At 51.2% G+C, this 13,003-nt stretch overlaps 1 protein-coding gene across 1 annotated transcript in view; it reads right to left on the bottom strand.

The window, feature by feature from the left end:
- Positions 1 to 2,272: 2,272 nt before the first annotated feature.
- Positions 2,273 to 13,003, bottom strand: part of KIF6 (kinesin family member 6) — a 336,021-nt gene continuing 325,290 nt past the window's right edge. Inside the window, exons 20-22 of the mRNA XM_040347859.1 lie at positions 6,951 to 7,022; positions 2,524 to 2,630; positions 2,273 to 2,295 (exon numbers count right to left, since the gene is read on the bottom strand). Coding sequence (XP_040203793.1) covers positions 2,273 to 2,295; positions 2,524 to 2,630; positions 6,951 to 7,022 — 202 coding nt within the window. The remainder of the gene's footprint in view (positions 2,296 to 2,523; positions 2,631 to 6,950; positions 7,023 to 13,003) is intronic.

Here is a 13,003-nt window from a genome sequence, read left to right as displayed (position 1 = left end):
ATTGACGTCCTTTTTTCCCCACAAATAGAGCTTTCTTTTGGAAGTATTTGATCACCTCTGCGGTTTTTATTTTTTGCGCTATAAACGAAAATAGAGCGACAATTTTGAAAAAAATAAAGCAATGGCCCGGATTCAGATACCATTTACGGCGCCGTCGTATCCTTACGCCGATTCTCAAAGGCAGATACGCTTAAAAAATAGGCTTCCTCCGCCGACGTAACTTGCATACGCCGACGTATAATTGTGTGCAATTTTACGCTGGCCGCTAGGTGGCGCTTTCCGTAGATTTCCGCGTAGAATATGCAAATGACCTAGCTACGCCGATTCAGAAACAAACGTACGTGCGCCCGGCGCATTTTTTTTCGTCGTTTACGCAAGCCTTTTTCCGGCGAAAAGTTACCCCTGCTCTATGAGGCGTACGCAATGTTAAGTATGGACGTCGGGCCAGCATCGAATCTTCCGTCGATTACGTTGTTTGCGTAAGTCGTTCGCGAATAGGGCTGTGCGTAAATTTACGTTCATGTCGACAGCATTGACTATTGCGGCGTAATTTGGAGCATGCGCACTGGGATACGTTCACGGACGGCACGTGCGCCGTTCGTTAGAAACGCCAATTACGCGGGGTCACACATAATTTAAATAAAACACGCCCACAGCTTCAACATTTGAATTAGGCGGGCTTACGCCGGCCCTTATACGCTACGCCGCCGTAACTTCGGACGCAGAATCTTTCTGAATACCATACGCGGCTCACAAGGTTACGGCGGCGTAGCGTATAGGAGATACGCTACGCCCGCATAAAGATACACATTTGTATCTGAATCTGGGCCAACGTTTTTTACTATAAAAAAAAAAAAATCGCAATAAGCGTTTATTGATTGGTTTGCGCAAAAGATATATCGTTTACAAAATAGTGGATAGATTTATGGCATTTAATTTTTTTTACTGGCGGCGATCTGCGATTTTTATGGCGGACACATCGGACACATTTTGGCGCTATTTTGGGACCATTGTCACTTATACAGCAATCAGGGCTATAAAAATGCACTGATTACTGTGTAAAGGACACTGGCAGGGAAGGGGTTAACCACTAGGGGGTGATGAAGGGGTTAAGTGGGTCCTTGGGAGTGATTCTAACTGCGAGGGGGATGGGCTACCAGTGACACGACACTGACCACTGCTCCCAATGACAGGGAGCAGAATATCAATGCCTTGTTTGTTTACATGCATCTCCCCGTTCTGCCAATCTGTGACACGATTGCGGGCTGCCGGCGAACATCGAGTTTGCGGGGGCCCGCAGGCACATTAACTGAGACGCCCATTACATAAAACTACAAGAGGGGGCGGAGACAAAACTGGTCACCCTGCACAAAGAGAGAGAGAAGAGCTGTGGGAGGGGCCCAGCAGGCTCCACCCACTACAGAAAACTACAGGAGGAGGCGGAGACAAGACTGGTCACCCTGCACAAGGAAAGAGAGCAGAACTGTGGGAGGGGCCTATCAGCTCCACCCACTACAGAAAACTACAGGAGGGGGAGGAGACAAGACCAGTCACCCTGCACATGGAGAGAGAGCAGAACTGTGGGAGGGGCCCAGCAGGCTCCACCCACTACAGAAAACTACAGGAGGCGGAGACAAGACTGATCACCCTGCACAAGGAGAGTGAGCAGAGCTGTGGGAGGGGCCCAGCAGGCTCCACCTACTACAGAAAACTACAGAAGGAGGAGACAAGACTGATCACCCTGCACAATGAGAGAGAGCAGAACTGTGGGAGGAGCCCAGCAGACTCCACCCACTACAGAAAACTAAAGGAGGGGGCGGAGATAATACCAGTCACCCTGCACAAGGAGAGAGAGCAGAACTATGGTAGTGACCCAGCAGGCTCCACCCACTACAGAAAACAACAAGAGGGGGCGGAGACAAGACCGGTCTCCCGACACAAGGACAGCAGAGCTGTGGGAGGTTCCCAGCAGGCTCCACCCACTACAGAAAACTACAGGAGGGGGCGGAGATAAGACTGATCACCCTGCACAAGGAGAGAGAGAGCAGAACTGTGGGAGGAGCCCAGCAGACTCCACCCACTACAGAAAACTAAAGGAGGGGGCGGAGACAAGACCGGTCACTCTGCACAAGGAGAGAGAGAGCAGAACTGTGGGAGGTTCCCAGCAAGCTCCACCCACTACAGAAAACAACAAGAGGGGGCGGAGACAAGACTAGTCTCCCTGCACAAGGAGAGAGGAAGCAGCAGGGGGCGGTCCTTATTACAGGAAGTCTCACACGGGATTACTGCACAGATCTGGAGGAATGCACAAAGATCACGAGATTCATGAAGAATACACACGAGGGATGGATTTAGATGATATTTACTTATCCCGGAAGTTCAGCTTTTAAAGAACAACTTTATTTAAAAAGGGAAATGTCACCAATAAACAGCGCAGTGTGCGATAAATCTGAAGACGATGTTTTCTCGCTGATCCTCATAAAGAAAGACATCCCATTGGTAGATCACAGAAAGATCCGTTACCTTTCCTCTGCAGGAGGTTCTGCCGCGCCTTCACAAACGCCAGGATGTCGGCGTCCGTCTGGCTGTCGCCGGTGAGCGGGATCGGAGTTTTGGCGGACCGAGGAACTCTGGAACATCAGATGAAAAAATGAGACGTTTAAAGAAAATTGGAGAATTATAAAAAAAACTGAATATAATTACGTTTAGTAAAAAATTATTTTAAAAAAACAGTTGAAGACCCGCCCTTTTCTGACAGTTGTTTTTATGTAAAAAAAATTAAAAATGTGTATTTTTTGCTAGAAAATTACGTAGAACGCCCTAAAATTATATATTTATATTTTTAAAGCAGAGGCCCTACAGAATAAAAGGGTGGGTGTTGCAAATTGTTATGTCACATGGTATTTGCACAGCAGTTTTTCAAACGCAGCCACTGTGCCCATTAATTGTCGCCACTTATGCCAATTGTCACCACACTTCCCTTTAATTGTCAACACTGTGCCCTTTAATTGCCGCCACTGTGCCACTTGTCCCCACTGTGCCCTTTGTCCCCACTGTGCCCATTGTCACCACTGTGCCCTGTAAAATGCCCCTTCCCAGCACTTACCTTTCTGGAAGTCAGCCATCCTCCTAGTCCTTCCACGTCCCTCAATATCTTCTCCCGCCCTCGATGACGCTTCAGCCAATCAGGTTACCGATAACCAGAACCGGTGAACCTGATTGGCTGAGACGCCTGTCAGTCTTATCCAAAGAGCGCACCTCCCGTACGTTCTCTGGATAAGCATCCGGAAGGCTGAGGGCTGTACTCGGAAAGCCGCTGGCTCTGATAGGCACTCCCCGCACAGCCAACCAGCTGCCGTTATTCAGGTGGCCGGCGCTCACCAGGGGGCCGGCCATCTGAATAGTGGGCGGCAGCGGCGACAATACAGAGATTCATGCAATGCATGAATCTATGTTATTTCAATGGCGGTGCAGGAGCCAGAGGGGGCTGATCCACGTGATCAGCCGTGTCCAATCACGGCTGATCACGATGTAAACAGGAAGAGCCGCTGATCGGCTCTTCCTCACTCACATCTGACAGACACGAGTAGAGGAGAGATGATCGGCGGCTCCCCTGACAGGGGGGGGTATGTGCTGATAGTTTATCAGAGCAGGCCCCCCTTGGATGCCCACACTGGACCAACATGGAAGCCGTCAGGACCACCAGGGAAGGGGGCAACATGTGGATGGCCAGGTACATCCTCCATGGCCATCCACATGTAAAAAAGCACAATAGATGCCAATCAGTGCCCACAAATGGGCACTGACTGTCAAAAATTAGTAAATAAACAAGTGATGCCCAGCAATGCTATCAGTGCCACCCCTCAGTGTCCATTAGTGCCACCTCTCAGTGCCCATCCATGCCCAGTGCCCACCTATCAGTGCCCATCTGTGCCACCCATAAGTACCCATCAGTGCCACCCATAAGTGCTGCCCATGAGTGCCCATCAGTGCCGCCTATGAGTGCCCATCAGTGCCACCTTTAAGTGCCCATCAGTGCCGCCCATGAGTGCCCATCAGTGCCGCATACCAGCGCCGCCTATCAGTGCCCATCAGTGCCGCCATATCAGTGCCCGTAATTGAAGAAGAAAACTTACTTATTTACAAAAAAAATGTACAGAAAAAAATAAAAACGTATTTTTTTTCCAAATTTTCAGTCTTTTTTTAGTTTGATCTATGTTTGCGCATGTGCAGGATCGGAACATGTGTTCACCTTTACACATAGGCATAGGGGGGGGGAGGGAATCGGGACACTTCCACTTTATTTTCAATTATTTATTTTATTTTCGGGACGCTTACATTTTTTATTATTTATTTAAATTTTTTATTTTCACACTGCCCCTTTACATTTTTTTATTATTTATTTTATTTTTTATTTTTTGGGATGCTTACTTTCCATTTTTTTATTATTTATTTTATTTATTTCGGGACGCTTACTTTTATATTATTATTTATTTTTATTTTTACACTGTCTCTATAATTCTTATTTTAATTTTATTTATTTTTTTACAGAGGAGGAATGGTGGGAGAATTACCAGCCATGATCTGACGTTTGCGTGGTTTGATCTATGTTTGCGCATGTGCGGGATCGGAACATGTGTTCACCTTTACACATAAGCATGGGGGGGGGAGGGGGAGGAAATCGGGACACTTCCACTTTTTTTTTTCAATTATTTATTTTATTTTTTTATTTTCGGTACGCTTAAATTTTTTATTATTTATTAAAAAAAATTTATTTTCACACTGCCCCTTTAAATTTTTTTTATTATTTATTTATTTTGGGACACTTACTTTTTTATATTTTTTTATTATTTATTTAAATTTTTGATTTTCACACTGCCTCTTTACCTTTTTTTTTTTATTTAGGGACACTTTATTTTTTATATTTTTTTATGATTTATTTAAATTTTTGATTTTCACACTGCCCCTTTACATTTTTTTTATTATTTATTTTTCGGGACGCTTACATTTTTTATACCATACATGTAAATTAAGGGGCAAACGTACAGCGCATGCGCGCGCATGCTCAGTATCACGTCGCAAATACTCCTTGCTTTCGACGTGAATGTAACCTACGCCCAGCCCCATTCTGAATTGGTTTACACGAACGATGTAAAATTTGACGGCTGTCCCGACGTCCATACTTAACATTGGCTGTGCCATCTTTTTGGTGGTTTATCTTTAGGCCTGAAAACGCCTTACGTAAACGGCGTATCTTACATGCGACGGGCGAGCGTACGTTTCGTGAATAGGCGTATCTACGTAATTGACATATTCTCGACGTACACGCCCCTAGCGGCCAGCGTAAATATGCAACTGAGATACGATGGCGTAGGAGACTTACGCCGGTCTAATTTAAGCGTATCTCAGTTTGAGGCTCAGTCTCTGCTGATACGCCGTCGTAAGTCTTTATGAATCTGGCCCTATATTTTTTATCATTATTTATTTTTATTCGGACCGTATCAAGATCGGTATGATTCCATCCTTTCTTGAAGTATCAAATATTACCATTTTGTGTTCTCCTTTTAAACCAGCAGGTGGAGCTTTAGACTAATTTTTACATGTTTTTATCTAGGGATTCCTTTTTCCCTTGCGGTAGGAAGTTAGAAGTTTACAGAGCTCAGTGGCTCAAGCTGAAATTAACCATCTTACTATCCTGTCATTGTAATAAACAGAGTCGTTGGAATTTTTGTAAGTTAGAGTTATAGAGGAGGGAGCAGAGTCCTCCAGCAGTGCAGAGTATTTCAGGAGAGGAGAGTTATAGAGGAAGGAGCAGAGTCCTCCAGCAGTGCAGAGTATTTCAGGAGAGGAGAGTTATAGAGGAAGGAGCAGAGTCCTCCAGCAGTGCAGAGTATTTCAGGAGAGGAGAGTTCTGGAGGAAGGAGCAGAGTCCTCCAGCAGAGCAGAGTATTTCAGGAGAGGAGAGTTATAGAGGAAGGAGCAGAGTCCTCCGGCAGTGCAGAGTATTTCAGGAGAGGAGAGTTATAGAGGAAGGAGCAGAGCCCTCCAGCAGTGCAGAGTATATCAGGAGAGGAGAGTTATAGAGGAAGGAGCAGAGTCCTCCAGCAGTGCAGAGTATTTCAGGAGAGGAGAGTTATAGGGGAAGGAGCAGAGTCCTCCAGCAGTGCAGAGTATTTCAGGAGAGGAGAGTTATAGAGGAAGGAGCAGAGTCCTCCAGCAGAGCAGAGTATTTCAGGAGAGGAGAGTTATAGAGGAAGGAGCAGAGTCCTCCAGCAGTGCAGAGTATTTCAGGAGAGGAGAATTATAGAGGAAGGAGCAGAGTCCTCCAGCAGAGCAGAGTATTTCAGGAGAGGAGAGTTCTGGAGGAAGGAGCAGAGTCCTCCAGCAGTGCAGAGTATTTCAGGAGAGGAGAGTTATAGAGGAAGGAGCAGAGTCCTCCAGCAGTGCAGAGTATTTCAGGAGAGGAGAGTTATAGAGGAAGGAGCAGAGTCCTCCAGCAGAGCAGAGTATTTCAGGAGAGGAGAGTTATAGAGGAGGGAGCAGAGTCCTCCAGCAGAGTATTTCAGGAGAGGAGAGTTATAGAGGAAGGAGCAGAGTCCTCCGGCAGTGCAGAGTATCTCAGGAGAGGAGAGTTATAGAGGAAGGAGCAGAGTCCTCCAGCAGAGTATTTCAGGAGAGGAGAGTTATAGAGGAAGGAGCAGAGTCTTCCAGCAGTGCAGAGTATTTCAGGAGAGGAGAGTTATAGAGGAAGGAGCAGAGTCCTCCAGCAGAGCAGAGTATTTCAGGAGAGGAGAGTTATAGAGGAAGGAGCAGAGTCCTCCAGCAGAGCAGAGTATTTCAGGAGAGGAGAGTTATAGAGGAAGGAGCAGAGTCCTCCAGCAGAGCAGAGTATTTCAGGAGAGGAGAGTTATAGAGGAAGAAGCAGATATTGGTCTGTTGGGTGTTCTCACCTGTGGGGGGATGGGGGACGCTGCAGACTGCTTGCTGTTCTGCTGGCCATGAAATCCGAGTTCTCTGACACACTGTAAAGTATAAATATAAATGAAAAGTATTTCATAATAAATCCAAAACATGAAACCACCAGAAATACATTGTATCTCTTTCTGAATCCGGCCCCTTGTATCTCTGCTTCTCAGCAACATGCAGCTGTACTACCTGAACACAGACACTAGATGGCAGGAGAGCTCCTCCATTCCAATAGACATCAGTACAGAAGAGGAACAGGAAAGGATTGTGAAGGGTCAGTACAGAGCTGGAGGAAGAGTCTGCAGGAGTCAGAGCATCGCATCCATGATCACGGCTGCAATTGGTGCATTTATTATTATTATTATTATTATTTTGGAAAAGCTGGAATTCTCCTTTAGGGCTCATTTATACTTCAACTTTAACACACATTAAAGCCCCTCCCACTTCAACATGCTGTATCATGTGATTGTGATGCTTTTTTTAAGTTTTAATAAAGCTTGGCAAATGTCCTGTGTGTGTTGATTTTCTACTTGTTTTAAAGAGGCTCAGTAGTAACCCCCACTCAGCAGATTCCCTGCTCAGTAGTACCCCCAGCTCTGCTGATCCCTCACTCAGTAGTAACCTCCAGCTCTGCTGATCCTCCTCTCTCTCTCTGGTCCCCACTCACCTCTCGCTATATTGCTCCCACGTTATGCACTACATGTGACATTACTAGCTTCTCCTGCTCTGCTGATCTTCTGCCACTCAGTCCTTCTCTCATCCTATCCCGGCTCAATTCCTGTTATAGCATTCCCATGTTACACAGCATGGTGCCATCATGCTGAAACCTCGAATGTGAAAGGGGGCTCTGATGTGAAGGGGAGAACTTGATTTGATGGGGGGGGGCTTCATTGTGATGGGGAGAATATAATGTGATGGGGAACCTTTGATGCAAGGGGGGCTCCGTTGTGATGGGGAACCTCTAATATGAAGAGGGGGGCTCTGATGTGATGGGGGACTCCATGGCTTTATTGTGATGGGGAGAGTCTGATGTAAAGGGGGGAGTCTGATGCAAATGGGGGAGTCTGGGGGGGCTCCGTTGTGATCGGGAACCTCTAATATGAAGGGGGAGGCACTAATGTGATGGGGGGTCGCTGATGTAAAAGGAGGCACTGATGTGAAGGAGGGCTCTGATGTGATGGGGGGGCTCTGATGTGATGGGGGGGCAATCTGATGTGATGGGGGGGCAATCTGATGTGATGGGGGGCAATCTGATGTGATGGGGGGCAATCTGATGTGATGGAGGGCCTCTGATACTTTTATGAGAAGGGGGGGCTCTGTTGTCAAGTGGGGGGAGGTGCTAATGTGAAGCGGGGCTTCTGATGTGAAAGGGGGCCATTTGATTTGATTGGGGGGGTCCTCTGATAAGACGTTTTTTCAATGCAAATCCAGTCTCTCTAGTAACGCCCATTTCTCCAGACTGACCAATGCCCATATGTAGGGGCTTTGATATTTGCATAACTCCTCCCAAGATCCAGCCCACTGTTGCATCAGTACTGAGGGCTCTATAGAGGAGTACTGAGGCTGGGTGCTGCGTAACGTGGCGGACCGGGAATGTGGAGACCCGGGAACGGGGCGGACCGGGAATGTGGAGACCCGGGAATGTGGCGGCCGGGAATGTGGAGGCCCGGGAATGTGGCGGCCCGGGAATGTGGCGGCCCGGGAACGTGGCGGCCCGGGAATGTGGCGGCCCGGGAACGTGGAGGCCCGGGAACGTGGAGGCCCGGGAACGTGGAGACTCGGGAACATGGTGGCCCGGGAATGTGGAGGACCGGGAATGTGGCGGCCCGGGAATGTGGCGGCCCGGGAACGCGGAGGCCCGGGAACGTGGAGACTCGGGAACATGGTGGCCCGGGAATGTGGTGGCCCGGGAATGTGGAGGACCGGGAATGTGGCGGCCCGGGAATGTGGCGGCCCGGGAATGTGGCGGCCCGGGAATGTGGAGACCCGGGAATGTGGCGGCCCGGGAATGTGGAGACCCGGGAATGTGGTGGCCCAGGAATGTGGAGGACCGGGAATGTGGCGGCCCGGGAACGTGGAGGCCCGGGAATGTGGCGGCCCGGGAATGTGGCGGCCCGGGAACGTGGCGGCCCGGGAACGTGGCGGCCCGGGAACGTGGCGGTCCGGGAATGTGGCGGCCCGGGAATGTGGCCGCCCGGGAATGTGGCGGCCCGGGAATGTGGAGGCCCGGGAACGTGGCGGTCCGGGAATGTGGCGGCCCGGGAACGTGGCGGCCCGGGAACGTGGCGGTCCGGGAACGTGGCGGTCCGGGAACGTGGCGGCCCGGGAATGTGGCGGCCCGGGAATGTGGCGGCCCGGGAATGTGGAGGCCCGGGAACGTGGCGGCCCGGGAATGTGGCGGCCCGGGAATGTGGCGGCCCGGGAATGTGGCGGCCCGGGAATGTGGAGGCCCGGGAACGTGGCGGTCCGGGAATGTGGCGGCCCGGGAACGTGGCGGCCCGGGAACGTGGCGGTCCGGGAATGTGGCGGCCCGGGAACGTGGCGGCCCGGGAACGTGGCGGCCCGGGAACGTGGCGGCCCGGGAATGTGGCGGCCCGGGAATGTGGAGGCCCGGGAACGTGGCGGCCCGGGAATGTGGAGGCCCGGGAATGTGGCGGCCCGGGAATGTGGAGGCCCGGGAACGTGGCGGCCCGGGAATGTGGAGGCCCGGGAATGTGGCGGCCCGGGAAACGTGGCGGTCCGGGAATGTGGCGGTCCGGGAATGTGGAGGCCCGGGAACGTGGCGGATTATTGGGATAAAGAATAAGAAGTCTCTGAAATGTCATCTAATTAACACCTCGGCGGAGATTCCCAGGGACTTCTCCTCCACATCTGTTATGTGAATTGAGGGTTTGCGGAGTGTTAGGCTTCGCCCCCTCACATCTCCGGGGGGGAGGGGGGGCGCGGTGTGAACAGACGTGCTGCGCTGTAATGGAAGAAGCAGACCGATAATCTGTCCCTCCGATGGGAAGGAGGAAATAAAGACGTCTCTCTCTCTCTGTGTTGGCACCGGAGTGGCGAGAGCGGCTCCCGCGTGTCTACACGTCGTGTGTGCGGAGGAGGGGCGCGTCATCCATAATAACAGGACGCGGAAAATGGAGCGCCGCCGACAAAGAACTTTTGCGCAAAAATAATAAAAAAAGAAAAACGATCAGCTGCAAACAAAAAAAAATGCTTTTATTTCCTTCAATTTGCAGAGTTTTTCTTCCAAGAAAACTTGTATTTTAGTTTTGGGCACAGCGGGGGAGGGGGAGCTTTCTGGTGCCCTTTGTCAGGGGAACCTTCTCCATATAGTGATGGGGGGCGGAGACCTCGTCATCAGGGCCGGGCGGGGGGAGGCAGGAGGGGGGGGTGCCTTGGACACTGTGATGTCATGTGAGGTGGGAGGGCACCTTGAGATTTGGGGGGGAAAGGGGGAACTCTGCGGACTCTGACGTAAAGGGGGAACTCTGCGGACTCTGACGTAAAGGGGGAACTCTGCGGACTCTGACGTAAAGGGGGAACTCTGCGGACTCTGACGTAAAGGGGGAACTCTGCGGACTCTGACGTAAAGGGGGAACTCTGCGGACTCTGACGTAAAGGGGGAACTCTGCGGACTCTGACGTAAAGGGGGAACTCTGCGGACTCTGACGTAAAGGGGGAACTCTGCGGACTCTGACGTAAAGGGGGAACTCTGCGGACTCTGACGTAAAGGGGGAACTCTGCGGACTCTGACGTAAAGGGGGAACTCTGCGGACTCTGACGTAAAGGGGGAACTCTGCGGACTCTGACGTAAAGGGGGAACTCTGCGGACTCTGACGTAAAGGGGGAACTCTGCGGACTCTAACGTAAAGGGGGAACTCTGATGTAAAGGGGGAACTCTGCGGACTCTGATGTAAAGGGGGAACTCTGCGGACTCCGATGTAAAGGGGGAACTCTGCGGACTCCGATGTAAAGGGGGAACTCTGCGGACTCCGATGTAAAGGGGGAACTCTGCGGACTCCGATGTAAAGGGGGAACTCTGCGGACTCTGATGTAAAGGGGGAACTCTGCGGACTCTGATGTAATGTATATATGAATAGTTTATACATTTATACTAATACAAAAAAAAAATTGCTGTGCGTCGCTAAAGTGTTTGACGTGAAGAAAAGGCGACAACCAGCGGCGGTGCGTCCATAAAGGGCGCAGGAGCGCCGCCCCCCTCTCCTGTCACTCTCTAGTCACCATAGATAGAACCGTGCATTGCATGAATCCATCTATGGTCTCTGCCGACACCCCCTATTCGGGTGACCGGCCCCTTTTCGGGCACCTGAATTACACCGGCGGGGGTGCTTTTTGGATGCACCTGATTAGAGCCGTCGGCTACAATAGGCGCCCAAATATGTAAGAAGCGGGCGAAACGCTGTGCTTTCGCTTCTCACTCAGCTGTATGTTAGGAAGGAAGAAGGAATTCGCTTTCCTAACATTGACCCGCCTCTCAGCCAATCAGGTGCACCGGGTCTGTGTTACCTTTCACCTGATTGGCTGAAGCGATAGGCGCTGTGATTGGACGCCTATCAGGAGGAGAGAAGGAGCGGGCGGGAGAAGACATCGGGGTTGGGGAAGATGGAGGACATCAGACACCGCTCGCCGCCGTCACCCGCTGCCTACCCGAAACAAGGTAAGTGCTGGGCACAGTGGCAGCACATGGGGCACAGTGGCAACATTTGGGACACAGTGGCAGCACATGGGGCACAGTGGCAGCACTTGGGGCACAGGAGCAGCACATGGGGCACAGTGGCAGCACATGGGGCACAGTGGCGACATTTGTGGAACAGGAGCAGCACATGGGGCACAGTGGCAGCACATGGGGCACAGTGGCGACATTTGGGACACAGTGGCAGCACATGGGGCACAGTGGCAACACTTGGGACACAGTGGCAGCACTTGGGGCACAGTGGCAGCATTTGTTACAGTGGCTGCAATTGATGTGTTTTTTTTCTCCAGAATTTTAAAGTTTGTTTGCGCCACATGGCAGCACATGGGGCACAGTGGCAGCACTTGGGGCACAGGAGCAGCACATGGGGCACAGTGGCAACGCTTGGGGCACAGTGGCAATGTTTGGAGCACAGTGGCAGCACATGGGGCACAGTGGCAACATTTCGAGCACAGTGGCAACATTTGGGGCACAGTGGCGACATTTGGGACACAGTGGCAGCACATGGGGCACAGTGGCGACATTTGTGGAACAGGAGCAGCACATGGGACACAGTGGCAGCACATGGGGCACAGTGGCGACATTTGGGGAACAGGAGCAGCACATGGGGCACAGTGGCGACATTTGTGGAACAGGAGCAGCACATGGGACACAGTGGCAGCACATGGGGCACAGTGGCGACATTTGGGGAACAGGAGCAGCACATGGGACACAGTGGCAGCACATGGGGCACAGTGGCGACATTTGGGGAACAGGAGCAGCACATGGGGCACAGTGGCAACATTTGGGACACAGTGGCAGCACTTGGGGGACAGTGGCAGCACACACAGTGGCAATACATGGGGCACAGTGGCAACACATGGGGCACAGTGGCAGCACATGGCAGCATTTGTTACAGTTTTTCCAGAATTTTTCAGTTTGTTTGCCCCCCCCCCCCCAAAAAAAATTTGAGCACCAGCCGCCACTGGTGACAACCCTAGTAACAATGCCCCCCGGCACACAGCAATGGCGGATCTAATGGTGGCACCATAAGGAATCATGACTCCAGGCACAGCTGTTCACATCCATATGTTGTTTTCTCATCAATGTAAAGCCTGGCGCTGGGACAAACCCGCCACAGCTGCTCTGTAACCGATCCGTGCCACCGAGCGCTAAGAGACTTCTAATCCAGGGCCGCCGAGGAAGGGAGGGGAACGCCGAGGGGGGGGGGGGCAGGAAACGCGGGAACAGGTGACGTGTTATGACGGGTGATTACATTATCAGGAAGATGAAACTCTGTGCTCTGCGATGCCCGGGATTGGGTGTCGGGTCTGTAATTGGAGA

Source organism: Rana temporaria, chromosome 4 (genome assembly GCF_905171775.1).
Source record: "Rana temporaria chromosome 4, aRanTem1.1, whole genome shotgun sequence".
NCBI lineage: Eukaryota > Metazoa > Chordata > Amphibia > Anura > Ranidae > Rana > Rana temporaria.
The sequence above is the reverse complement of the archived record's forward strand: the minus strand, read 5'-3'. Positions and strand labels throughout refer to the sequence as shown.